The sequence below is a fragment of the Littorina saxatilis genome, linkage group LG6, assembly GCF_037325665.1.
Source record: "Littorina saxatilis isolate snail1 linkage group LG6, US_GU_Lsax_2.0, whole genome shotgun sequence".
NCBI lineage: Eukaryota > Metazoa > Mollusca > Gastropoda > Littorinimorpha > Littorinidae > Littorina > Littorina saxatilis.
The window spans coordinates 48643517-48670049 of NC_090250.1; the positions used below are offsets into that span (position 1 = coordinate 48643517).

The 26533-nt window shown below is 46.1% G+C and overlaps 1 protein-coding gene across 1 annotated transcript; it reads left to right on the forward strand.

Moving 5' to 3' along the window:
• Nucleotides 1-1107: 1107 nt before the first annotated feature.
• LOC138969416 (dolichyl pyrophosphate Glc1Man9GlcNAc2 alpha-1,3-glucosyltransferase-like) lies at nucleotides 1108-26096 on the forward strand. The gene is made up of 13 exons (XM_070342211.1): nucleotides 1108-1180; nucleotides 2664-2742; nucleotides 3500-3693; nucleotides 4225-4343; nucleotides 5014-5081; nucleotides 5801-5924; nucleotides 7192-7295; nucleotides 20543-20663; nucleotides 21621-21760; nucleotides 22472-22611; nucleotides 23008-23105; nucleotides 24169-24241; nucleotides 24867-26096. The coding sequence occupies exons 1-13, from the start codon at nucleotides 1116-1118 to the stop codon at nucleotides 25108-25110; spliced, it is 1569 nt and encodes a 522-aa protein (XP_070198312.1). The 5' UTR covers nucleotides 1108-1115; the 3' UTR covers nucleotides 25111-26096.
• Nucleotides 26097-26533: the final 437 nt, after the last annotated feature.

Genomic DNA, 26533 nt, shown 5'->3' on the forward strand with positions numbered 1-26533 from the left:
CACTAGTCAGAAACCATTTTCTGACGCTAATCCAGCACATGAAGCTAAGATGCATTTGCTAGTTTGCAAACTTCAGTACCTAAGAGAGCCTTGTCGCTCAGTTACTGGTAGAGCGCTTGACTTACTATCCTAGGGTCATGGGTTAGAATCCACTCTTGGATGAACCCATGTCAACTTTACGTTGAGACTCGGATATCATATGTAATTCATACCCCACCCATGTGTCACTGCTGTGGAATTACCGTAAAAGATCACTTTATCCTGCCAGAAACGCAGGTGGCTGATGACAACTAAACACACACACACCTGGAAAGTGCGACTATTGTTGCTGCTAGCTTTGCACTGGGAGGATGTGACCGACATTTTATTACAATATGGGAAAAGAGACGTAATTTCAGATGAGATTTGTCTGACAGAGCTTTAAATGATTGGAAGCGCTGAAATAATAAGTGAACTTTGACTCTGACACTGGAAAGTTTGTCAACAACCATTCACCTCTTTACATTGATTTAAATTATTTAGCATAGTTACAGAAAAAAAAATCGAGTTTGTGTCTTCTTCTTCTTCTTCTTCGTTCGTGGGCTGAAACTCCCACGTACACTCGTGTTTTTGCACGAGTGGAATTTTACGTGTATGACCGTTTTTACCCCGCCATTTAGGCAGCCATACGCCGCTTTCGGAGGAGAGTTTGTGTCTAAATGTACAGCACAGCAATTGTCCCTTATTGCCCTTCTTGGCGTTTAAATTCACAGGCAATCTTCTGCAAAACGGCATCTACGTAATTTTATTTATAATGAGGAATCTGTATCAATATAGAATGTAACTAGTCTCTGGTGGCTTCACTGAATGATTCTTTAGTCTGAAAAAATGCATGCATGGGACAAAAAATGGTGTGCTTGCAGTTCCAGAATCACGTAGCCGAAAGGGTTTCAGCCTCGCCCCCTCCACCACACACACACACACACATCCCCTCCTAGCTCCCTCTCTCTCTATCTTTCTCTCTCAACATCCTCCTCATTACATTTTGATGGCGGAGTACTCAAATATACACCATCTACTGAATAGTATCAACCCGAAATTAAGCAAGAGTTAGCTCCCCTTCCAAAGGATTCAAAATGGCGGTCTTTTGGGCAGTCGCCGGCATAGTGACTGCATTCAAGCTTCTACTGATCCCGTCCTAGTGAGTAACACTAGCGTACAGCTAGCTCAGAAGTAACATAAATACTCCTGAAGTCTTGTGCAGAATTCAAAGTTGTGTGGTGTCGACACATTACTTTTATGCACTTCGTTCGGTTGCATACGTGGCAGCACAGAAGTGTATTTTCGATTTTACCGAATGCTGTTAATAGTCTATGTATCGATTGGAGATTGGATTTCCCTTCTTTGAGTCATGTGACGTCAGAGGCCGACAAAACTTTATAATTTGGCTTTTCAGGTTGACCGAAACTTCAAAGGAACTAAAAAAAAAACCGTCATGTGTTTGATTGCATGTGTGTGTGCTGTTCAATGTCAAAACAACAACAAAGTGAGTACATGACGTGTGTTTTGTAGTTCCTTTGAAGTTTCGGTCAACCTGAAACGCCCAAATATGAAGCTTATGTGTTTGATTGCATAGATTGCATGCATGTGTGTGTGTGCTCGTTCAATCGTCAAAACAACAACAAAGTCATAAGTACCTGAAAGGAATTCGATCGATACATAAATGTTATTTGCGTGTTTGACCAAAATATGACATTTTACACAGATCTCGACAGTCATTGTTCACCTCGACCGCTAGCGCGGTCTCGGAGAACAATGACTGTCTCGATCTGTGTAAAATGTCATATTTTGGTCAAACACGCAAATAACGTATAATATTTTGGAAGATACCTTCCTCCCCGTGTAAACAATCATGTAAACCAATGCTGGTCTGCCAAAGGCTCTTTTTTGCAGACTCAAATAAATTTGAGTTACGAATTTAGTTCAAGAAAAGAGTAAACAAATCCTAATCTGCACGGAGAGTAGCCAGGTAAATGAGAGATGACTTCAAGCGGAAGTATGATCTTACATCCGAAAAGCCTGGCCATATCTTATCTATCTTGATCCTAAGACATGGAGTTTTCATGAGAGCTGTTAAACTTTCTTGTTACAGTAAACGAAAACCTCCCAATAACGACCTTGATAATGTCCAGACAAATTGGTCGTATTACTAAATTACTAAAATTAAAAAGGAGGGATTTTTTTTGGAATCGTCAGGGTAGAGTTTCATCACAGGGGAGGCAACTTTTTTCTAATGTTTTCTGTCACAGCATTCTCGGCTTTCCCACCTTTTGCGAAGAGATTTCTTGTTTTAGATTATTGGTTGAATGTTGGGTTTTCCACCTCCTACTCCTAGACTTTTTGCGATTCCGATCTCGATTTCACCTTTGTTGCTTCTATCTATGACTGTAATCTATGAACACTGATCTCAAAATGAATAAGTCACGCATCACGAGCAAATCATTGAAGACAAATAATGTTTTCATTTTTGCTCCCAAATCCAGCACTCCCTGAATAAAAAGGTAAACATGCAAGGCGATGATTTTACTAAGCATGGCAATTTTAATTTACACATGCCCACTATTTTTCATGCGCCGGGTTAAGTAATACTAATAGAACTGAGCTTTTTGTTTTCCCTTTTGCAGTCGATCAACAGACTTTGAGGTGCATAGGAACTGGCTAGCAATCACATACTCTCTCCCCTTCGACCAGTGGTATCGAGAGGTAAGGCTTAATCTTTCCTTCCTTAATTTTTCCCAACAATGGCAATGTAGTGTTTTTATTTATTTGTGTGTGTGTGTGTACATGTGTGTATTTGTGTTTGCGTGTTACTAAAAATGAATCAGTACTCCCCCGAAATCGGCGTATGGCTGCCTAAATGGCGGGGTAAAAACGGTCATGCACGTAAACATCCACTGGTGCTAAAAACATGAGTGAACGTGGGAGTCTAAGCCCATGAACGAAGAAGAAGAAGAGAAGAAGAATCAGTACAAAGAAGAAGCAATGTTTGACATTCTCCTGATTTATTAATAAGTGCACAGGGTTCAACTTTCGCTTGCTCTGACGGTCGAGGGATAGTAAATGTGTATAACTATAAGCTGCGTGACTTGGCAACAAGACATAAAGCAGTCAGAGTTTTGCAGATGTGCAAAGAAAAAAAAATAGTAATCAGCATATGTGCCTGAGTTCAAGCACAAATGCTTTGATGTTGTGTTTCAATACTTTCATGCAACTCTTACCTGAAAGGTCAAGTAAAGAAGAACGGATAGTGTCAAACTCTGGTGCACTTCAAAGAGAAAGTAAAAAAGAGAGAAAGAGATGCAGGGCAATCATTAATGCTGCATAATTATTTTGGACACAGAATACCGTTTGTTGTTGTTGTTTTTATTAGCTGACATAAGTGTCGAAACTGGCTCGTGTCACGTGTGTGCCTTACCTACGTTGTCCAGTGAGTACTGATTTTGTTGTTATTTACCTGTAGAAAACTTCAGAATGGACGCTGGACTACCCTCCCCTGTTTGCATGGTTTGAGTTCTACCTGTCGCAATTGGCACGCTTCTTTGACCCCAACATGCTGGTTCTTTCCAACCTCAACTACGCCAGTGAGAACACCATCCTCTTTCAGCGGCTCTCGGTCATTGTCGCCGATCTGCTTTACATCTACGCTGTCAAACAGTAAGTTTGAGCAGCTCTAGAATGGCAGAAGTGTTTGTTACCACATGTGAAGATTGTTGCCTGGCAGAATATGAGGAATTTTCTCTTGAGAAAAATGAATTTGTAATCCAGGAATTGCCAGTTTCAGCTTCCTAAAACTGCTTTCATTTCTTTGATCAGATAATCTAAAAATCAAAGCTTAGTCGATACTGTTGATGTTATTGGCTTAGCCTCGTGTGAGGTTCTAGGTCACAATGAATCTCCCTAAATGTTCACTCTCCTTTTACTATGTGATGTCAAATCCATGAGGCTAACTGAATAAAAAAAAAGCTTTCTTGTCATTCTTAATTTTTGTGTGTGCACTATTGCATAATTATTTTGGCAACAATGTAAGTTGAATTAGCACTCATTGCAGATTACACGTGTATACAAATGTATTTGTGTATAAAATACTGTTGATACTATGAGATAAAAGTTTTACATAATGTAGATTTTTTCAATATGCTAAAAAAAAATTAAAAATTTTTATGATCTGATGATTGCGTGTTTCAGATTTGTGAGCAAGTGTGTGAAAGCGAAGAAGAAGGAGGACATTGAGGACATCTTTGTGAACCCAGCTCTTGTCACTGCAGTCTTGCTCATTGCAAACTTTGGCCTCTTCATTGTCGATCGTATCCTTTGATCATTCTGTTACACAGAGACATATCTATATACATGAAAACACTGTTTGAAAAGGAGTGTCACTTTTGTTTTTGTATAAATTTACAGATGTTATGAACAGAAAACTCCAAAAGCAAGGTCTTAGAAAGGAGGGAGTCTTACATTGGGGTGTCTTAAGGGGGTTCTACTGTATATGCCAAAAATCAACCAGCTTGTTGCTTTATCAATTGCGAAGGCGTAAATAATTGTCCAGATTGACATAGGTGTCAAATACTTCATAAATTTAGCAGAAGATTCCCACTTAGCACACAACACATCCAGGCTGTCGATTTTGGGTATGTGTCTGAGTGGAGGGATGCTTTTATCACACATAAAAGCCTGGATGGATCTCTGGTGATTGACTTGATCATTTACACAGGAAGAAAGACATCTCTGAAGTGCTGCATGAAAAGGATTGTCACCTATTCTGAGGCGAATAGGTACAACACAGAAAAGTTTATAGGAAATGTCACAATTTGTTCCTTGTTGCATCATTTATGGACACTGATTTTGGGGTAACTGTAATGCAGCAAAGTGAAAAGAGTTAGTTTGTGTGTTTGTTAGTTTTGTGGTTCCCCAATCCCTGAGTGAAAGTTTTTGAATGTAACAGCAAAGCAATGCATTTTCTTTAACTGTTTCCAGATATTCATTTTCAGTACAATGGTTTTCTGAGCGGAATGCTTCTCATGTCCATTGTCAGGATTTATGAGGTTTGTTATCCGTGAGAAAATCATTCTTAGTTCATTTGCGCTCTTATTCATTTATTTACTTTATGATTTACATTTTGTTTGAAGTGACCTTCCCCCCCCCCCCCCCCCCCCCCCCCCCCCGACAGGTGAAGTGGCGCAGTGGTAAGACGTCGGCCTCCTAATCGGGAGGTCGTGAGTTCGAATCCCAGTCACTGCCGCCTGGGATTTTTCCGATCTCCCAGGTCATCTTATGTGCAGACCTGCTAGTGACTTAACCCCCTTCATGTGTATGCAAGCACAAGACCAAATGCGCACGGAAAAGATCCTGTAATCCATGTCGGAGTTCAGTTTGTTATGGAAACACAAAAATACCCAGCATGCCTACCCAACAAAAGCGGAGTGAAGCTGACTATGCTCTCGGAGTATAGTGTGGGGAACCCAAATGGGCAAACGAGCTCACACGTCACCAGAATTTCTGGAACGCTGAAGAAGAAGAAGTGACCTTCCCAAGAAGTTGAGAATTAAACCATTCCTTACAAACATTCGTCCAACATTAGTGATTGCTGATGGTCTTTTGGATGACATTACTTTTTTGTATTGTTAATTTGTGTGTGCGTGTGTGTGCGCATGTGTGTTTGTGTGTGGGTGTTTTACAGGCGGACAGGAAGTCTTTTTATGGTTGTTCAGTCTTATTCCTGCCACTGTGTAAAACCTTGAAGTCGTTTTGTGTTTTGTTGCAGGGAAGGAACCTGGAGGCAGCTTTCTGGTTTTCTGTCCTGCTGAATTTCAAACACATCTACCTGTACATTGCACCTGCATACTTTGTGTACCTCCTTCGCTACCACTGCTTTGCCAGTACTCCAGGTACATTCTTTGCTGAACGCTTACTTGTATCTTTCTTCCTGTGTAAACCATTCTGTAGACCAACACAGATCTGTCCTGGATTTTACATGCAATCACGAACATTCGACCTAGACACAATCATTTGTCGTAGTAAGCGTAGACATCCGGTCTGCTCCCCGCCTAATGGCCGATGTCTTCCGTCTTCGGGGGACTACGTGGGTTTAAATTTGGAGTGGTCCTTCTCCTAGAGGAGTTTCCTTGCAGGGATAGTGAGCCTCCTCTGCCCTCGTTTTAATTTTGGAGTGATCTTCTCCTAGGACAGCTGCCTTCCAGGGTTGACGAGCCTGTCCTGCCCGGCTATTTAACCCATAGTTGGGGGTTGGTTCGTGGGCACCAGGGCGTATCCACACGCCGGTGGGCCTGCATGCCACACGTCTAGGGGCCAACCTCCTCCGAGTCCTTGTAGTTCAGCCTGGGGCCTTTCGGTACCCAGTTCACGCCTGTCGCCACGATGGAGGCACTACAAAGGGCTTGCTGTGGAGAGGTTATGTACTGGCAGGAGAGACTGACGCAAGCTGCTCTCTTTTCGCGTTGTCCTGAAAAGGACGGTGCTAGCCAGCGGTGAGGGCTGAAAGCGAGAGGTGACAAGCACAAAACACTTCGCCAACACACTAGACACATCACACAACCATTTGACAGGCTTTACATGCAATATAAAGGCATGCTTTTACTTGGAAACATATCAACAAACATCCCTGCTCCTTTCTTTGCTGAGTTGAACATTTTCTCAGAATTATTTTCATGAAATGAAATGTACGTCAATGATCATGACTTGCTGCTGTGCATGTGTGGGATGAAACGTGGAGTGCATGTTGATGGGTGTTATTTTTTACGGTTTACGGAATTGCAAAACGAAAACTTTGAAGCATGAGACGGAAGGTGACTTCAATTAAACATGTTTGCATGTTATGGTTGTTCTCTGAGTGCTGACACTTTGCTTTTAGAACTCTGGTGTAAAATCCCTCTGCTGTAACTTCTTTTACAAGGAGAAAACAATGCAACTGAAATGTTACGGAACAGTGTTATATACAGGCCGGTTGGCAGCTTCTGTCAGTCTAATGTCAGAAGAAGATGGAGTTTATAAGCTCTTACTTACAAAAAAAAAAAAGTTGCAGATAATGGTATTTTCCCTCTGTTTTCTCTCGGTTCTATCTGGTAATGACCTTGTTGTGACCTTGACAATTGAGGACTGTTAGTTTTGTTTTTGTGTGTTGATTTTGTTGACCAGATGGGAAGCTGAGCCTGAGGTCTTTCAGTTTGTCCAAGCTGTTTTGGCTGGGCACAGTGGTCATCTTTGTCTTCATGGTGTCTTTTGGTCCTTTTATCTACATGGTGAGTGTCACTTTTTGACCTCTTTAGTCTCTCCGGGCTTTTTCTGTGTGTTTTTGTATACTCACCCCCCTCTTTTTTTTCCTGTTTCCTGTCTGTCTTATGTCCATTGCTCTTTCTCTTTCAAGAAGTCATTTTTTGGTAAACATTCACAGAATTTTGATTGATTTGAACATTTTTCAGGCTCGAAGGTACGGTTATACTTTCTGAAATTTTAGCCCAGAATTTCTTCGCTATTTTGGTGCAAAGCAAACAGCATGCACGAAAGGTCAAAATTAGTCCATGGGAAAAACAGACATAGTGAGAACTCCCTTTTTAGACTGCCAAAATTTGAGACAAATCAGGTTTTTATAAAGAGGGGGTTCTTTGAATGGAGGGAAATATACCAACGTTATGATCAGAAAATTGCATGAAACCACAATTATTTTTAAAGGAGGAAAGCCTTTAATCAATGTCACGTTTCAATATATCACTCAAGGTGATTATGAACCGGTTAATTACTACTAATTAACTAACCACACCACGATCCACTCTCGCAGTCATACAATTAAATAGAGTCAACAAAAGTATAAGTTTCAGACGCCTGTTTATGTATAAACTCTCCACCTCCCTCGAGCCTTCACTCAAAATATGTTCCTTTTACGTTCTCAACACGTAAAAAACCAGTGTTCACTGACAAAATGCCAGTACTATGTAGAAAATTATAGTAACACGCTGAACCCGTGTAAATACAGTCGAAATGAGAATGTTCTGTTCGAAAAGCTCTAGTTCGTGCAGGTGTCACACACCCCACGTTGTCACTACTCCAATGAAATCATAGATACGAAAAGACAACGGTGGTCAACGGGGTGCGTACGACATGGTGCACTTAGCTTTATCTCTGCTGCTGCTGCTTAGCCGGTATGCTGGTTAGTCGGTTCGCTGGTTAGCCGGTCCGCTGGTTAGCCGGTTCGCTGGTTAGCCGGTCCGCTGGTTAGCCGGTCTCCTGGTTAGCCGGTCTCCTGGTTAGCGTAGCCTCAACAGTTCCCGCCAGAGTCAGCCGTGCCGATGTTACGGGAACGTAACGAACGAACGAAACGAACGAACGAAGGAAGGCTGCAACCAGAAAGCATCGGTGCACTAAACATGTCAGCTACCCCTCACCCACCACCTTAAAACCCTGTTCTTCCGTTGTCTCGTCCATCACGACAGCAACTGCTTCTGTCACTTTGTCCTTTTCCCCGTAGGCAGTCCTCTCTATGTAGGCGCGCAGCAGGTTGGCGTGGTACAGGCGTGCTTTCCCGTTCATGACGATCCTGTAGTCGTTTTGGCCCACTTTCGCTGTCACCTCAAAAGGTCCTTGCCACTGCAGTTGTAGCTTGTTGTGTTTGACAGGTAGAAGTAGCAACACCCGTTCTCCAATCTTGAAGCTGCGCGGCCGTGCCTTGCGGTCGAATCCTCGCGCGTAACGCTGTGCTGCTCTTCCCAGGTTCTCTTGAGCCAATTTGCAGGTCTCTTCAATCCTGTTCCTGAGTTCTACGATGTAGGTCGCTGTCGTCTGCACCTCCTCGTCAGCTTCTTCGTCCGTCCAAGCTTGACGCAGGATAGCCATGGGACCGCGTACCTGTCTGCCGTACAACAACTCAAATGGGGAAAAACCCAAGCTCTCCTGAGGAACCTCGCGGTATGCAAAAAGCAATGCTGGGATGTACCTGTCCCACGTGCGTGGTTTCTCCTGAGCTAGTTTCCTCAGCATGGTCTTCAAGGTGCCATTGAACCTTTCCACCAGTCCGTTGCACTGAGCATGGTAAGGAGTGGTGAAGTGCTGCTCCAGTGATAGCAGTCGTGCTGCCTCCGCCATCACTCCTCCCGTGAACTGCGTGCCTCTGTCGGTGAGTACCTCTGATGGAATTCCCAGCCGGGACCACATAGTAACCAGAGCCTCAGCTACTCGCGTGGCTTCAATCGATTTCAGAGGGATCGCCTCTGGGTATCGAGTAGCGTAGTCCACCATGGTCAAAATGTATCTGTTTCCGTCCTCAGACGCAGGCAAGATGGGCCCGATGATGTCCACTGCCACCCGACGAAAGGGTTCGTCGATGAGCGGCATCTTCTCTAAGGGGACCTTCCTCACCCTTCCTTTGGCAACCACCTTCTGGCATTTATCGCAGGACGCACAGAAACGTCGGACATCCGTGCAGATGCCTGGCCAGTAAAAGTGGCGCCAGACACGATCCGTGGTCTTCTTGGTACCAAGATGACCTCCCAGAATCGAGTCGTGTGCCGTTGCCATGACACCCTCGCGAAACTCGCGAGGCACGACAACCTGTTTGAATGTACCTTCTTGGTTGCTGAACTCACGGTAGAGCAACTTCTTGTCCCTGAGGAACTTTGACCTCCCATGCTTCCCGCTCAGCTTCACCTTCCCCGACTTCGCGTGCTCCCGAGGAGTAGCTAAGGTCGGGTCAGAATCCTGAGCCTTCGCGAGAAGCGCGGGGGTCACGTTCCCCAGGGCAGCTCGTGCAGCAGGTAGGGGTTTGAGAGGTTTGTCCTCTCGCTCCGCCTGTGCCCGCGTGAGCACTGAAATGACGTCGGGAGACCGATAAACGGGAACCTCCCTGGTGACGCCGTCCACAAACTGAACCCGGTTTCCAATGAGCAGGTCGCATGGAGGATCGTCCATGACGACGGCCACAATGGTCCCCGTGAACAACGGGGTTACGACCTTGATCACTGCCGTGTTCAAGTCGTAAGCGTGAGATGCCTCGGCCATTCTCACCCTGATGCTGTCTCCTGTGTAGGCCATAGCTGGAACTAGACTCGCCCGAACCACTATCATGTCTGCCCCTGTGTCCCGCAGACCTTCGCCCTTCACTCCGTTAACGTAGACGTTGCAGTGGGGCTGGAAATGTTTCCTGGAGCACGGAACGCAGAGTTGTGGGATGGTGCATGAGCTCGTGACGTCCCTGAACTCCTCACTGCCAACGAAGTGAACGCCCTTCTGGTCAGCCTGTCTCTTGTGGCAGTCCTTCTTCACGTGGCCCCGCTTGTTGCAGTAGTAACACTGGATGTCAGTTCTGGAACTCGATCCCTTGTGTCCCTGATCGTCCTTCCCGTCCTTGGGTCCTGAAGAACCCGAATTCCCCGTTTTTCCTGGCCGTGAGCCTGAAGATTTGCCGGAGATCGCCTGGGCGTCCTCGTGCACTCTGATCCAGTCGGCTGCCTCCTGAGTAGTCTTGGGCTGGTGCTCCTGCACGAAGGTCACCACCTCAGGTCGCAGGCTGGACATCAGTTGTTCCATGACTATGAGGTCGGCAAGGTCGTTGACGGTCCAGTCCTTTTCGGCCATCTCCACCCAGCGCCGCAGGTAGAGGTTAAGGCGTGCCACAAACTGATGACTCAGCTCGCCGCTCAGTCTCTTGCTGTTACGCAGACGTCGTCGGTAGGCTTCAGCAGTCAGGTTGAAGCGCTGGAGTAACGCCTTCTTAAGTGCCTGATAGTCTCTCGCCTCGTCGTCATCCAAAGCGTTGTATAGCTGCAATGCGCGTCCCTTCAAGCAGGTGCTAAGGCGGCTAGCCCACGTGGCCTCTTCCCACTTCTGGTCAGATGCAATGCGCTCAAACCGGCGTAAAAAGTCGTCGAGCTCGTCCTTGTCATCGTCGAACGTCGGCAGTCTCGTACGGTCGGCAACAAATGTCGGCGCGCTAGCCTGAGTAAGCGTACCCTTCTCGGCCTGTAGCCTAGCTAGTTCTAGCTGGTGATCGCGTTCGGCCTGTTTGTCCTGTCTGTCACGTTCTGCCTGTCGTTCCCTTTCCTGTCTGTCACGTTCATCTTTCTCTTTCTTTTCTTGTCTGTCTCGTTCATCTTTCTCTTTCCGTTCTTGTCTGTCACGTTCGTCTTTCCTTTCCTGTCTGTCTCGTTCAGCCTGTCGTTCCCTTTCTTGTCTGTCAAGTTCGTCTTTCTTGTCCTGTCGGTCACGTTCTTCTTTTCTTGTCAGTCGCTCAAATTCTTCCTTCCGTTCTACTTCTAAGCGTTTTAGAACGCTTCGGGCTCTAACGCGTGCGTCTCGCTCAGTCGGTTGCTCGCTCCCAGGAGTCTCGAAAGTTATTCTCCTCGTAGGAGATCCCCCTGTAGCCATGGTTAGTTTTAGCAAAGCTTTATTACCAAAGTAAGTCTAACGCAGCTATAGCTAGAACACGCGGTGATGAAATCGGTGGATACAAAAATCCAGCAACCGGAAAATGCAGAAGAAAAATCCAAACGGTGTAGAACAAATCGCGTGGCCTACTTTATGGCTGCTTTCTGCGGTGAAACAAAGTGTTTCCCACAGCCGTGGCCTACTTTATCGGCTGCTTTTTGCGGTGAAACAGAGTGTCTCCCACAGCCTTGGTTAGGACAGAAGTCCTCGGACCCTTCCCCCCCAAAATTCCAACAAAGTCAAAAAATGGAGAAAAATCCAAGTAAAACAAGACGGTAGAAATGTAACCTGTTACGGAATGCGAAACAACAATGTAGAGAAAACTGAGTAAAACGAATAACAAATCCGCTAACCCCGCTCAGCTCTCTGCAACGGAAAACTCTGAACGTACAACAACAAAGATTCACAAACAAAGGAAAGGGAAGTAATCACAGTTAGCGCATACAATAACTCACAAATTACAATTTACATTTCCTGCAAGATGTGAATCGCTTAAGGTGTGGTATATGATCAAAACTATACAAAAAAGGGTAGCACCAAGCAGAAAATAAGTCGAGCACTGACGAGATTATCTGCTCTTAGTTCTCCTTAATTGGTGGGTCTTTATCAGTTGGAAATTAACTGAGTAAATCCCGGCTTGGCCCCCACGTGTCACGTTTCAATATATCACTCAAGGTGATTATGAACCGGTTAATTACTACTAATTAACTAACCACACCACGATCCACTCTCGCAGTCATACAATTAAATAGAGTCAACAAAAGTATAAGTTTCAGACGCCTGTTTATGTATAAACTCTCCACCTCCCTCGAGCCTTCACTCAAAATATGTTCCTTTTACGTTCTCAACACGTAAAAAACCAGTGTTCACTGACAAAATGCCAGTACTATGTAGAAAATTATAGTAACACGCTGAACCCGTGTAAATACAGTCGAAATGAGAATGTTCTGTTCGAAAAGCTCTAGTTCGTGCAGGTGTCACACACCCCACGTTGTCACTACTCCAATGAAATCATAGATACGAAAAGACAACGGTGGTCAACGGGGTGCGTACGACATGGTGCACTTAGCTTTATCTCTGCTGCTGCTGCTTAGCCGGTATGCTGGTTAGTCGGTTCGCTGGTTAGCCGGTCCGCTGGTTAGCCGGTTCGCTGGTTAGCCGGTCCGCTGGTTAGCCGGTCTCCTGGTTAGCCGGTCTCCTGGTTAGCGTAGCCTCAACAGTTCCCGCCAGAGTCAGCCGTGCCGATGTTACGGGAACGTAACGAACGAACGAAACGAACGAACGAAGGAAGGCTGCAACCAGAAAGCATCGGTGCACTAAACATGTCAGCTACCCCTCACCCACCACCTTAAAACATGTCATCTTTAAATATCTCATCGAGCACGTGGGCCTGCACAAAACTGACTTTTTACAACAACAAAACAGCCATTTTCCGTCCTTCTCTCCCTATCTGCAAAAACCATATACAGATTAGTATTTTAGCGTCACAGAGAGTAAATTATGCGCTAACCTGGAAAGAACAACAGAGAGTATTTCATTCCACAACACAGACTCATCAACAGCGTTAAATAATGATTTATTACCTCAAAAGCCTATGATTGTAACTCTCAATGGAAGCAAAGTCCGCCTCCTCCCTGGAACAGTCTCTGTTCGTCAACAGTGACCCAAAACGTCCAGAACCCCTTGTCGAATCCTTATGCGAAAGCCATCGCCGACGAAGGAAATGTGACGACTTGTCCTCAGCAAAATACGTGGCAGAGGAAAGGAATAACTTGTGGAAGTTCCCCTAGAGTGCCGAATATGATACTCGGTGAAAAACCATCATACTCTAGTAACTGTGTGTTAGGTCCTTCCCCTTCTGCCGCTGGGTGTCAAGTGTGTCGTCCTTGAGTCTCTGACAGACCACCTAGCCAAATACACGTGACTGACCTTGTCACCAAACCAGTCCAGCTATACACAGTTTTGCCTCCCCAAGCAGGAAAAAGACACGAGAAACTCAATCCCTGAAAATCCCGTGCGCGCTGTCAGCGAAAAAAACCGTCAGCCCTATGACAGCAGAAACCTGCACTGTGAAGCTCGTGCGTTTCAAAACATCCGTGCTCGGGAGCACTGTCAGCAAAAACTCTGCTGTGTCCAATATCACGCACAGGCGCTTTCTATCATACATTGACCCAGAACAGGCACTCCACTGAGTGACGCTTTCTTGGTCTCTGTCACCCGATCGTGACACACCTCCCCTCTTCAAGACGAAACCTCGGTTTCGCTCACAGTCATGTTCTCCTCTACAGCCCGAGAGAGAAAGTCAGCTCCAACATTGTTGGCGCCCGGAATGACGCGTACCGTGAATTGGTACGGTTGGAGAATCAACGCCCAGCGCATAAGTCTGGCGTTTGCCAACCTTGCAACCTGAAGATATTGCAGAGGTTGATGGTCCGTCTCCAGACAGAAAGGTCGTCCGTACAGGTACGCTTCGAACTTCTGGATGCCCCAGACAATGGCGAGACACTCGCGTTCAACCGTTGCATACGCTGCCTCGGCCGAGGTCAGCTTACGGCTGGCGAAGCAAACAGGGTGCAAAAACCCCTCTGTCTCCTGAAGCAACACTGCCCCAAGTCCCTTCCCTGAAGCGTCTGTCCTCAGCACGAAGTCCTTGTTCAGGTCTGGTAGTCGGAGAATAGGCTGACTGGTGAGTCGCCTCTTCAGGGTGTTGAATGCGGAGCTACATTCCTCAGTCCACACTACAACGGTCGGTTGTAGTTTCTTGGTAAGGTTGGTCAGTGGTAGAGCGATTTCGGCAAAGTGCGGGATGAAGCGTCTATAGAAGCTGGCTAGGCCCAGGAAAGACCTGACTTCTTTCTTCGTGCGCGGTGGCTCCGCCTCCCGAATCTTCTGGATCTTGTCGTCCTCTGGAACGAGCAATCCCTCGCCGACAACATGACCCAGGAAAGACAATTCCCGGAATCCCAAGTAGCACTTGGACGGTTTAGCTCCCAGATTTCCGTCCTTCAACCTTCCGAACACGTCGCGCAGGGCGTCGAGATGTTCAGTCCATGTCTCTGTCGCGATCAGCACATCGTCGATGAAACTGCTGATGTCCTCGCGCTTCAATGGTTCCAAAAGTTTCCTCATCATGCGAGTGAAGACGGCACCTGCATTCTGTAGACCAAAAGGCATGACTGTCCACTGGAACTGGCCGAATGGAGTGGTAAATGCAGTCTTTGGGCGGTCTTCCTCGGCAACTGGGATTTGCCAGTATCCCTTGGTGAGGTCCAGTTTGGAAAAGTACTTGGCCTTGGCCAAGTGACTGAAGAGGTAGTCCACATCAGGCATGGGTTCCGCGTCAAACGCCGTAATCTTGTTCAGCTTCCGGTAGTCAACACAGAACCTGACGCGTCCATCCTTCTTCTTTACAAGCACAATTGGTGAACTGTAGGGAGAGTTCGCTGGCTCGATGACGCCCAACTTCGTCATGTCGGCGATTTCCTTCCTGACCACCTCCTTCTGGGCATGAGGCATGGGATACTGCTTCGTCCTCACCGGCTGTTTCTCCAGCAAGTCGAAGGTAAACTCCTCTAGATGCGTCTGAAGTGGTATGTCTGTAAGGACCCGTGCTGCATCCTTCAGGATCTCTTGCAGGTCCGCCTGCTGGTCGTCCCCAAGATCAGGTGAGATGTGCACGTCCGTGAGATCCTCACTAGCCTCCAGCGGACAAACTGGTACCCGTCCTCCTCCCTGTTCTTCCGTTGTCTCGTCCATCACGACAGCAACTGCTTCTGTCACTTTGTCCTTTTCCCCGTAGGCAGTCCTCTCTATGTAGGCGCGCAGCAGGTTGGCGTGGTACAGGCGTGCTTTCCCGTTCATGACGATCCTGTAGTCGTTTTGGCCCACTTTCGCTGTCACCTCAAAAGGTCCTTGCCACTGCAGTTGTAGCTTGTTGTGTTTGACAGGTAGAAGTAGCAACACCCGTTCTCCAATCTTGAAGCTGCGCGGCCGTGCCTTGCGGTCGAATCCTCGCGCGTAACGCTGTGCTGCTCTTCCCAGGTTCTCTTGAGCCAATTTGCAGGTCTCTTCAATCCTGTTCCTGAGTTCTACGATGTAGGTCGCTGTCGTCTGCACCTCCTCGTCAGCTTCTTCGTCCGTCCAAGCTTGACGCAGGATAGCCATGGGACCGCGTACCTGTCTGCCGTACAACAACTCAAATGGGGAAAAACCCAAGCTCTCCTGAGGAACCTCGCGGTATGCAAAAAGCAATGCTGGGATGTACCTGTCCCACGTGCGTGGTTTCTCCTGAGCTAGTTTCCTCAGCATGGTCTTCAAGGTGCCATTGAACCTTTCCACCAGTCCGTTGCACTGAGCATGGTAAGGAGTGGTGAAGTGCTGCTCCAGTGATAGCAGTCGTGCTGCCTCCGCCATCACTCCTCCCGTGAACTGCGTGCCTCTGTCGGTGAGTACCTCTGATGGAATTCCCAGCCGGGACCACATAGTAACCAGAGCCTCAGCTACTCGCGTGGCTTCAATCGATTTCAGAGGGATCGCCTCTGGGTATCGAGTAGCGTAGTCCACCATGGTCAAAATGTATCTGTTTCCGTCCTCAGACGCAGGCAAGATGGGCCCGATGATGTCCACTGCCACCCGACGAAAGGGTTCGTCGATGAGCGGCATCTTCTCTAAGGGGACCTTCCTCACCCTTCCTTTGGCAACCACCTTCTGGCATTTATCGCAGGACGCACAGAAACGTCGGACATCCGTGCAGATGCCTGGCCAGTAAAAGTGGCGCCAGACACGATCCGTGGTCTTCTTGGTACCAAGATGACCTCCCAGAATCGAGTCGTGTGCCGTTGCCATGACACCCTCGCGAAACTCGCGAGGCACGACAACCTGTTTGAATGTACCTTCTTGGTTGCTGAACTCACGGTAGAGCAACTTCTTGTCCCTGAGGAACTTTGACCTCCCATGCTTCCCGCTCAGCTTCACCTTCCCCGACTTCGCGTGCTCCCGAGGAGTAGCTAAGGTCGGGTCAGAATCCTGAGCCTTCGCGAGAAGCGCGGGGGTCACGTTCCCCAGGGCAGCTCGTGCAGCAGGTAGGGGTTTGAGAGGTTTGTCCTCTCGCTCCGCCTGTGCCCGCGTGAGCACTGAAATGACGTCGGGAGACCGATAAACGGGAACCTCCCTGGTGACGCCGTCCACAAACTGAACCCGGTTTCCAATGAGCAGGTCGCATGGAGGATCGTCCATGACGACGGCCACAATGGTCCCCGTGAACAACGGGGTTACGACCTTGATCACTGCCGTGTTCAAGTCGTAAGCGTGAGATGCCTCGGCCATTCTCACCCTGATGCTGTCTCCTGTGTAGGCCATAGCTGGAACTAGACTCGCCCGAACCACTATCATGTCTGCCCCTGTGTCCCGCAGACCTTCGCCCTTCACTCCGTTAACGTAGACGTTGCAGTGGGGCTGGAAATGTTTCCTGGAGCACGGAACGCAGAGTTGTGGGATGGTGCATGAGCTCGTGACGTCCCTGAACTCCTCACTGCCAACGAAGTGAACGCCCTTCTGGTCAGCCTGTCTCTTGTGGCAGTCCTTCTTCACGTGGCCCCGCTTGTTGCAGTAGTAACACTGGATGTCAGTTCTGGAACTCGATCCCTTGTGTCCCTGATCGTCCTTCCCGTCCTTGGGTCCTGAAGAACCCGAATTCCCCGTTTTTCCTGGCCGTGAGCCTGAAGATTTGCCGGAGATCGCCTGGGCGTCCTCGTGCACTCTGATCCAGTCGGCTGCCTCCTGAGTAGTCTTGGGCTGGTGCTCCTGCACGAAGGTCACCACCTCAGGTCGCAGGCTGGACATCAGTTGTTCCATGACTATGAGGTCGGCAAGGTCGTTGACGGTCCAGTCCTTTTCGGCCATCTCCACCCAGCGCCGCAGGTAGAGGTTAAGGCGTGCCACAAACTGATGACTCAGCTCGCCGCTCAGTCTCTTGCTGTTACGCAGACGTCGTCGGTAGGCTTCAGCAGTCAGGTTGAAGCGCTGGAGTAACGCCTTCTTAAGTGCCTGATAGTCTCTCGCCTCGTCGTCATCCAAAGCGTTGTATAGCTGCAATGCGCGTCCCTTCAAGCAGGTGCTAAGGCGGCTAGCCCACGTGGCCTCTTCCCACTTCTGGTCAGATGCAATGCGCTCAAACCGGCGTAAAAAGTCGTCGAGCTCGTCCTTGTCATCGTCGAACGTCGGCAGTCTCGTACGGTCGGCAACAAATGTCGGCGCGCTAGCCTGAGTAAGCGTACCCTTCTCGGCCTGTAGCCTAGCTAGTTCTAGCTGGTGATCGCGTTCGGCCTGTTTGTCCTGTCTGTCACGTTCTGCCTGTCGTTCCCTTTCCTGTCTGTCACGTTCATCTTTCTCTTTCTTTTCTTGTCTGTCTCGTTCATCTTTCTCTTTCCGTTCTTGTCTGTCACGTTCGTCTTTCCTTTCCTGTCTGTCTCGTTCAGCCTGTCGTTCCCTTTCTTGTCTGTCAAGTTCGTCTTTCTTGTCCTGTCGGTCACGTTCTTCTTTTCTTGTCAGTCGCTCAAATTCTTCCTTCCGTTCTACTTCTAAGCGTTTTAGAACGCTTCGGGCTCTAACGCGTGCGTCTCGCTCAGTCGGTTGCTCGCTCCCAGGAGTCTCGAAAGTTATTCTCCTCGTAGGAGATCCCCCTGTAGCCATGGTTAGTTTTAGCAAAGCTTTATTACCAAAGTAAGTCTAACGCAGCTATAGCTAGAACACGCGGTGATGAAATCGGTGGATACAAAAATCCAGCAACCGGAAAATGCAGAAGAAAAATCCAAACGGTGTAGAACAAATCGCGTGGCCTACTTTATGGCTGCTTTCTGCGGTGAAACAAAGTGTTTCCCACAGCCGTGGCCTACTTTATCGGCTGCTTTTTGCGGTGAAACAGAGTGTCTCCCACAGCCTTGGTTAGGACAGAAGTCCTCGGACCCTTCCCCCCCAAAATTCCAACAAAGTCAAAAAATGGAGAAAAATCCAAGTAAAACAAGACGGTAGAAATGTAACCTGTTACGGAATGCGAAACAACAATGTAGAGAAAACTGAGTAAAACGAATAACAAATCCGCTAACCCCGCTCAGCTCTCTGCAACGGAAAACTCTGAACGTACAACAACAAAGATTCACAAACAAAGGAAAGGGAAGTAATCACAGTTAGCGCATACAATAACTCACAAATTACAATTTACATTTCCTGCAAGATGTGAATCGCTTAAGGTGTGGTATATGATCAAAACTATACAAAAAAGGGTAGCACCAAGCAGAAAATAAGTCGAGCACTGACGAGATTATCTGCTCTTAGTTCTCCTTAATTGGTGGGTCTTTATCAGTTGGAAATTAACTGAGTAAATCCCGGCTTGGCCCCCACGTGTCACGTTTCAATATATCACTCAAGGTGATTATGAACCGGTTAATTACTACTAATTAACTAACCACACCACGATCCACTCTCGCAGTCATACAATTAAATAGAGTCAACAAAAGTATAAGTTTCAGACGCCTGTTTATGTATAAACTCTCCACCTCCCTCGAGCCTTCACTCAAAATATGTTCCTTTTACGTTCTCAACACGTAAAAAACCAGTGTTCACTGACAAAATGCCAGTACTATGTAGAAAATTATAGTAACACGCTGAACCCGTGTAAATACAGTCGAAATGAGAATGTTCTGTTCGAAAAGCTCTAGTTCGTGCAGGTGTCACACACCCCACGTTGTCACTACTCCAATGAAATCATAGATACGAAAAGACAACGGTGGTCAACGGGGTGCGTACGACATGGTGCACTTAGCTTTATCTCTGCTGCTGCTGCTTAGCCGGTATGCTGGTTAGTCGGTTCGCTGGTTAGCCGGTCCGCTGGTTAGCCGGTTCGCTGGTTAGCCGGTCCGCTGGTTAGCCGGTCTCCTGGTTAGCCGGTCTCCTGGTTAGCGTAGCCTCAACAGTTCCCGCCAGAGTCAGCCGTGCCGATGTTACGGGAACGTAACGAACGAACGAAACGAACGAACGAAGGAAGGCTGCAACCAGAAAGCATCGGTGCACTAAACATGTCAGCTACCCCTCACCCACCACCTTAAAACATGTCATCTTTAAATATCTCATCGAGCACGTGGGCCTGCACAAAACTGACTTTTTACAACAACAAAACAGCCATTTTCCGTCCTTCTCTCCCTATCTGCAAAAACCATATACAGATTAGTATTTTAGCGTCACAGAGAGTAAATTATGCGCTAACCTGGAAAGAACAACAGAGAGTATTTCATTCCACAACACAGACTCATCAACAGCGTTAAATAATGATTTATTACCTCAAAAGCCTATGATTGTAACTCTCAATGGAAGCAAAGTCCGCCTCCTCCCTGGAACAGTCTCTGTTCGTCAACAGTGACCCAAAACGTCCAGAACCCCTTGTCGAATCCTTATGCGAAAGCCATCGCCGACGAAGGAAATGTGACGACTTGTCCTCAGCAAAATACGTGGCAGAGGAAAGGAATAACTTGTGGAAGTTCCCCTAGAGTGCCGAATATGATACTCGGTGAAAAACCATCATACTCTAGTAACTGTGTGTTAGGTCCTTCCCCTTCTGCCGCTGGGTGTCAAGTGTGTCGTCCTTGAGTCTCTGACAGACCACCTAGCCAAATACACGTGACTGACCTTGTCACCAAACCAGTCCAGCTATACACAGTTTTGCCTCCCCAAGCAGGAAAAAGACACGAGAAACTCAATCCCTGAAAATCCCGTGCGCGCTGTCAGCGAAAAAAACCGTCAGCCCTATGACAGCAGAAACCTGCACTGTGAAGCTCGTGCGTTTCAAAACATCCGTGCTCGGGAGCACTGTCAGCAAAAACTCTGCTGTGTCCAATATCACGCACAGGCGCTTTCTATCATACATTGACCCAGAACAGGCACTCCACTGAGTGACGCTTTCTTGGTCTCTGTCACCCGATCGTGACAATCAAGGGTCCTAACAGGAGGGTGAAACTTTATTAGAATCATATTCTTTAATTGTGTTGTTTTAGTTTACAAATAGTTTTTATTTTGTTTGAAGGGTCAACTGGAGCAAGTCCTGACACGACTGTTTCCGTTCAAGCGTGGTTTGTGTCACGCCTACTGGGCACCCAACTTCTGGGCACTCTACAACGCCTTTGATAAAGCTGCCACCATTGTTGGTAAGGTTCTCTATGCCCATGATATTATTTCCTATGAGAGAGTGAGAGTGAGAGAGAAAAACCTCCAGCTCTAATGAAGCAGTAGAATAGTTACACTGCTGTACTTTTACAAATATTACCTTCCACAGTGGTACATGTAGTGATGTACCTGCTATGTGATGCCCCTTACTCCGTCACGGCGGAGGGCTGACCGTGCACCCAAAAGCGGACTCTACCAGATGGGTATTTTTTGGAAGCTTGGGGCCTGCCAAACATAGTATACGGTTCAAATCCATTCATATTTTACAGGTATTATGTTAAGACATCATACTTGACAAAAATATATCCATTGAAGCCAAACAACAATACTAGTCTTGTGTGAATTTATTTGTAATCAAAACTTACGTACATTTTGGACGACGTCTTTACTGGATTTAGGGTAGGGTTCATAATAATGATACTGTCACCTGCATCCTCGGCCAAAGCAGTTGCAAATTGTTTTGTGATAATCAAAAGATACCAACTAACACATTTATATGTAAAAAGTACCAATTTGAGTTCGTAATTTGGCTGAGAACTTCTTTTTTTAATGGCAAGCGTCTGAAATACTCGTGCATCACTCTTCAGGGTATAGTTGAATTTTGACTGAGAAGAGAAAGTGCGCCCTAGAATATTTCTTGTTAACATCGATTTTTATGTTTGGCAGGCCCCAAGCTTCCAAACAATACCCATCTGGTAGAGTCCGCTTTTGGGTGCACGGTCAGCCCTCCGCCGTGACGGAGTACCTCCAGTGATGGGACACCTTTTGTTGTCCCTTTTTCACCTTTACCCAAGAACACGTACTGTGCTGCTAGAAGTGTCTTTGTTGCTTGGTTTGCTCATGTCCATAGAAAATGGGGGCCTTCAAGAATTATCCTGACTTTGTTCCATGTCGTTCTAAGGTTAGATTTCCATAAAACATAAGCATTTTTGCTGCAGGTGTGAGGCTGAACCTGCTGTCGCCCGAAGTAATTCCTCAGGCGGCCATGACAGGGGGTATGGTGCAGGAATACAGTCACACTGTGCTCCCCTCGGTGTCGCCCCTGGCAACCATGGTTGTTACGCTGCTGGCTATGTTGGTGAGCTACAAGTTTTTCAGCATTTCAGTGGTTGAGAGATGTTAGTGACACCAGGATAATTTGATGCCAGAAGAGAATTTAACAAGCAATATAGCAGAAAAGCCACAGTAATTTTTCTTTTATGTTGATGTCGAAATGTAATTCGATTGTGAATTGTAAATTCATCATCTTGTAATAAATATAATGCCTGGAAACATGTTTTACAAGACTGGTGAATAGTATAAATTGATTTATGGAATTTAAGACCCAGTTCGTAACAATGGGCATGGCTTTCATCCTTGGGGATTTATCTCTCAGTCAACTTTCTGCAGACTCTTTCCGTATGGTTAATTGTTTTATGTAGGGTGTACATTTATATGTTCTATTCTGTATATGTTCTTTTGTAAAGGGCATAGAGCCATAGGTTAGGCACTTAAAAATGTCCAGTTATTATTACTCTCGTAAGTGTCTCAACACCCACATGTGTACTCTAAAAACTCCAAGTTCACCACGAAGGCCTCAGGACTTGAAAAAGCCAAACACTGGAATGCAGAAGAAAAGAGGGGAGGTGTGGCACTGTACTGTATGGCAGTTTTCTTTTCCTGTAAGGAAAACACCCTGCATTTTTTATGAAGGAAACCTCCTAAGACTTAATGAAATATCTACCAATTTGCCGCATGCTGGCGGAATGAATCTCCGTGTGTTTATGAATGAATTGTCTGTGTGTTACAGCCAGCACTGATACAGATGTGGACAAACCCCAAAGGACCAGCAGGTTTTGTGCGGGGGGTGGTTCTCTGTGCCTTTGCCTCGTTCATGTTTGGCTGGCACGTACATGAAAAAGCCATTCTGCTCATCATTTTACCCATGATGCAAGTCTGTTTTCCCTCTGGAAACTTTGTATTTGTACAGGATTTTCCTCTCTGTCTGTATCACTTTTGTGGTGGCCCATAAAGAGGTATATATATGTGTATGTAGGAAGTGAGAATGCTCATCTTAGAACTTGAAGGACATACAGGTTTTTGTGTGAGGTAGAGGTGTGGTTTTTTTTATTAAAAGGAAGAGGTATGACCTTTCTCACATGCACTTTGACGCATGTGCGCTCATGCACATTCACACACACCACACACTCATATGGCCAGTCTCCCCCAACCCATGTGTGAACACACACACTTCCGACAAAGAGGTTGTTTCCTTTGTTTTTTACCTTTATTTATTTAACTCTTTTAATGCTCAAGAAGTGATCTGTGTTTCTTTTTCCTCCACAGATTGTTGGTATTTGGGAAACAGCGAGATGCTCAAATATTCCTCGTTCTGTCAACGATCGGACACTACTCACTGTTTCCGCTCTTTTTTACACCATTTGGTAAGTAAAACTCTTGCCTAGGTCTGTGCGTTTGTCCTTGTGTGTGTCTGTCTCCTCTGTATAGTTCAACCTCCATCATCTTATTATGAAGCTTATTTTTGACTCACATGCGAAGCAAAAGTGAGTCTATGTACTCACCCGAGTCGTCCGGACGGACGGACTTTAACGTTGGATATTTCTTGGACACTATTAAGTCTATCAACACCTGATGTGGCCTGATGGTGTATGGTTACAAGATCTCAAAAAACATGTGCGGCAACTTGACCTCACTTCAAGTTCAAGGTCACAGGGGCCGTAATTGTTGTCTTAAAAACGACCATTTTTCACATTTTCGCATTTTTTTCTGAAGTTATCGAGAATGGCAACCTTAGCTATGTATGCTATACAGGGCAATGTAAGCCCTATCTTTGGACACCAGTTTGGTTGACCTTGCTTCAAGGTCAAGGTCGCAAGGGTCCTTTAAAGTTGGATTGTATACATATTTTGAAGTGACCTTGACCCTGAACTATGGAAGATAACTGTTTCAAACTTAAAAATTATGTGGGGCACATGTTATGCTTTCATCATGAGACACATTTGGTCACATATGATCAAGGTCAAGGTCACTTTGACCCTTATGAAATGTGACCAAAATAAGGTAGTGAACCACTAAAAGTGACCATATCTCATGGTAGAAAGAGCCAATAAGCACCATTGTACTTCCTATGTCTTGAATTAACAGCTTTGTGTTGCATGACCTTGGATGACCTTGGGTCAAGGTCACATGTATTTTGGTAGGAAAAATGTGTAAAGCAGTTCTTAGTGTATGATGTCATTGCTAGGTTTAGCTGAAGGTCAAGGTCATGTAAAGGTCAAGGTCAAGCATGTGAGTCGTATGGGCTTTGCCCTTCTTGTTCTGTCTGTACTGATCTGTGTGCAGAAGGTAAAAGGTTGAAATGTATTGACTTTGGGTTCTTGTTCTGTAGCAGTGGGGGTTCAAATCTCCATCATAGGTGTATGTTTGCAGTATGGGACGTCAGCGCTTGCTTTTCACATTTCAGACATTTGACTGGTTTTGTTTCAGAAAATTTCACCAAAGTCCTCCTTCTGGCCACGTCTACCATATACACATTCCTCACATTAGGCAGTTTTCACGGGTACGATTTTTGCTCGACGTTTGTACTAAATTAATCGTTTTGAATCTTGATGATGATGGACTTTGTTTAACAGTTTTCAAAATGATCAAGGATACAAGACAGGCTGTTCCGTAAACCTTCCGTCAGTAACTGCTAAGGAATGTTTCTTTGGACTACTAGGTCTTGGGTCAGCCAAAACTTTTGCTTACACATGAAAAAGCTGCTGCATGGAGTGAGCAACCAAGAATACTGATGAAACAATTTAGAAAGGAATGTCGTCAATTGATCTTCAAACTGATGTGTTGTTAAACTTATGTTAGAACACTCAGACAGGTGCCACATTCATATTCATTGAAGATGGGTGTGTGTGTGTGTGTGTAATTGTTGTTTATATTGATGTGTTTTAATGTTATTGTGTGTTTATTCAGCCACAATGTAATTTTTCTTTTGAGATAATAAAGTAATATTGTATTGTAATTTTTGTATTGTATTGTTTTTGTGTACATGAAGTAATCTAGACACAGCCATCGTCGAACGCTGAAGAAGAAGTATACATGAAGTGAAGGAAACTGAAGTGAACAGAATTTCAAAGAATTGTTGCAGGTGTTAAAGTTGGTTGTCATTTAAACTGAAGTTTTCTTTGCAGTGCACAGCGAGGCTTTCTCCAACTTCCACTCCTGACGACACCGGAGAGCGTGTACCTGTCTGGCATCGTCCCCCTCCAGGTGTACAGCTCCTTCCTGCACCCCTTCCTGGGTCTGGAGCGCCGGCTGCCGTTCCTCCCCCTCCTCCTGATGTCGGTGTACTGTGCTGTTGGTGTCACTTACTGCTGGGTCAAATTTTACAAACTCAGTTGGGACGACAAGACCAAGAAACTCAAAACCAGTTGAATAAATCTGTATGAAAAAGGAAGCTAGTCTCAAGGTGTCCCTTAATTGAGCCTGAAGTTGATTTTGCAAAGACTCTTTTTATTTAAAATTCAATGCCAAAGCTTGGTGCGGCGTGAGCGGGCTTCATGAAGTAGACTATAATAATAATACGAATATTTATAACGCGCACATATCTCACCAACAGGCGACTCAAGGCGCACATACACTCATTCACACACACGGAGACTTAAAGTCACCAACACGCACACACCATCAACCATTAAAATATGTACAGTTATTCAGGGTGGGATGGGGTGGGCAGTGTAGAATGCATGGATTATGTGGAAAAAAGGAATGTCTTGAGTGCAGATTTGAATGATTCGAGGGACTGTTGTTGACGGAGGGGGAGAGGTAGTGTGTTCCATTGGCTAGGTGCTTGGAAAGAAAATGAGCGTTGACCTGCTGTTTTGAGTTTGGTGTGGGGGATGTTGAGCTTGAGGGAGTCGGCAGATGATCTGAGTGCTCATGAAGGGACATAGAGAGAGAGAGTCGGAGAGATAGGCAGGGGCGAGACTATGGAGGCATTTGTAGGTGAGAGTGTTGATTTTGTATGTGATACGGGCAGGAACGGGCAACCAGTGGAGCTGATTTAAGAGGGGGGTGATATGATCTCCCTTTTTCTTTCGTAAGACAAGACTGTAGGCATAGGACCAAGAAACTCAAAACCAGTTGAAGAAATCTGTATGAAAATCGCTTATCATCTGAGAATTCCCATGACTGATCAGTCATTCCTGTGGTCATCTTCATCACTGAATCACCACCCCCTGCCATCTGCTTACATCACCGTGATGAGACAAAAACACTTCAGACTTAAACTTTTAATGAGGCAAAATATGACCGGTACAGTTTGTAACAGAGCACTTTGTAACTCGCACAACAGTTTGTATATCCGCAAAGTAGGACCAAGAAACTCAAAACCAGTTGAATAAATCTGTGTGAAAAGTGAAGCTAGTCTCAAGGTGTCCCTTAATTGAGCCTGAAGTTGACTACACAAAGACTTTGTGAAGTCTTTATATTGAAAACTCAGTGCCAAAGCTTCTTGCAGTAGACTTTGTGAAGTCAGCTTCGCCCAATCAATATTGGGCTATTCGTGTTGGCGAAGTAAAAGAGAGAGTGAGAGAGTGCGTGTGATCTTTTATCCAATCTTCTCTGGACACACAGAACTTTAAGATCAGATTTCAGTGGTCTTCGTCGCATGCTACAGAGTACATGGTGCGTGTGTGTGTTTGCATGTCAATAGATGGTCAGCAGCGAAACATCAACACACGCATCATGACAGTCAGCCATCAATCATTCATCAGGCACGGGAAAACGACATTAAAATTTCCAAAATTGAAGAGGGCCCTTGAAACTCATTCTTCCTTGAATGGATTGTCTGTGACTG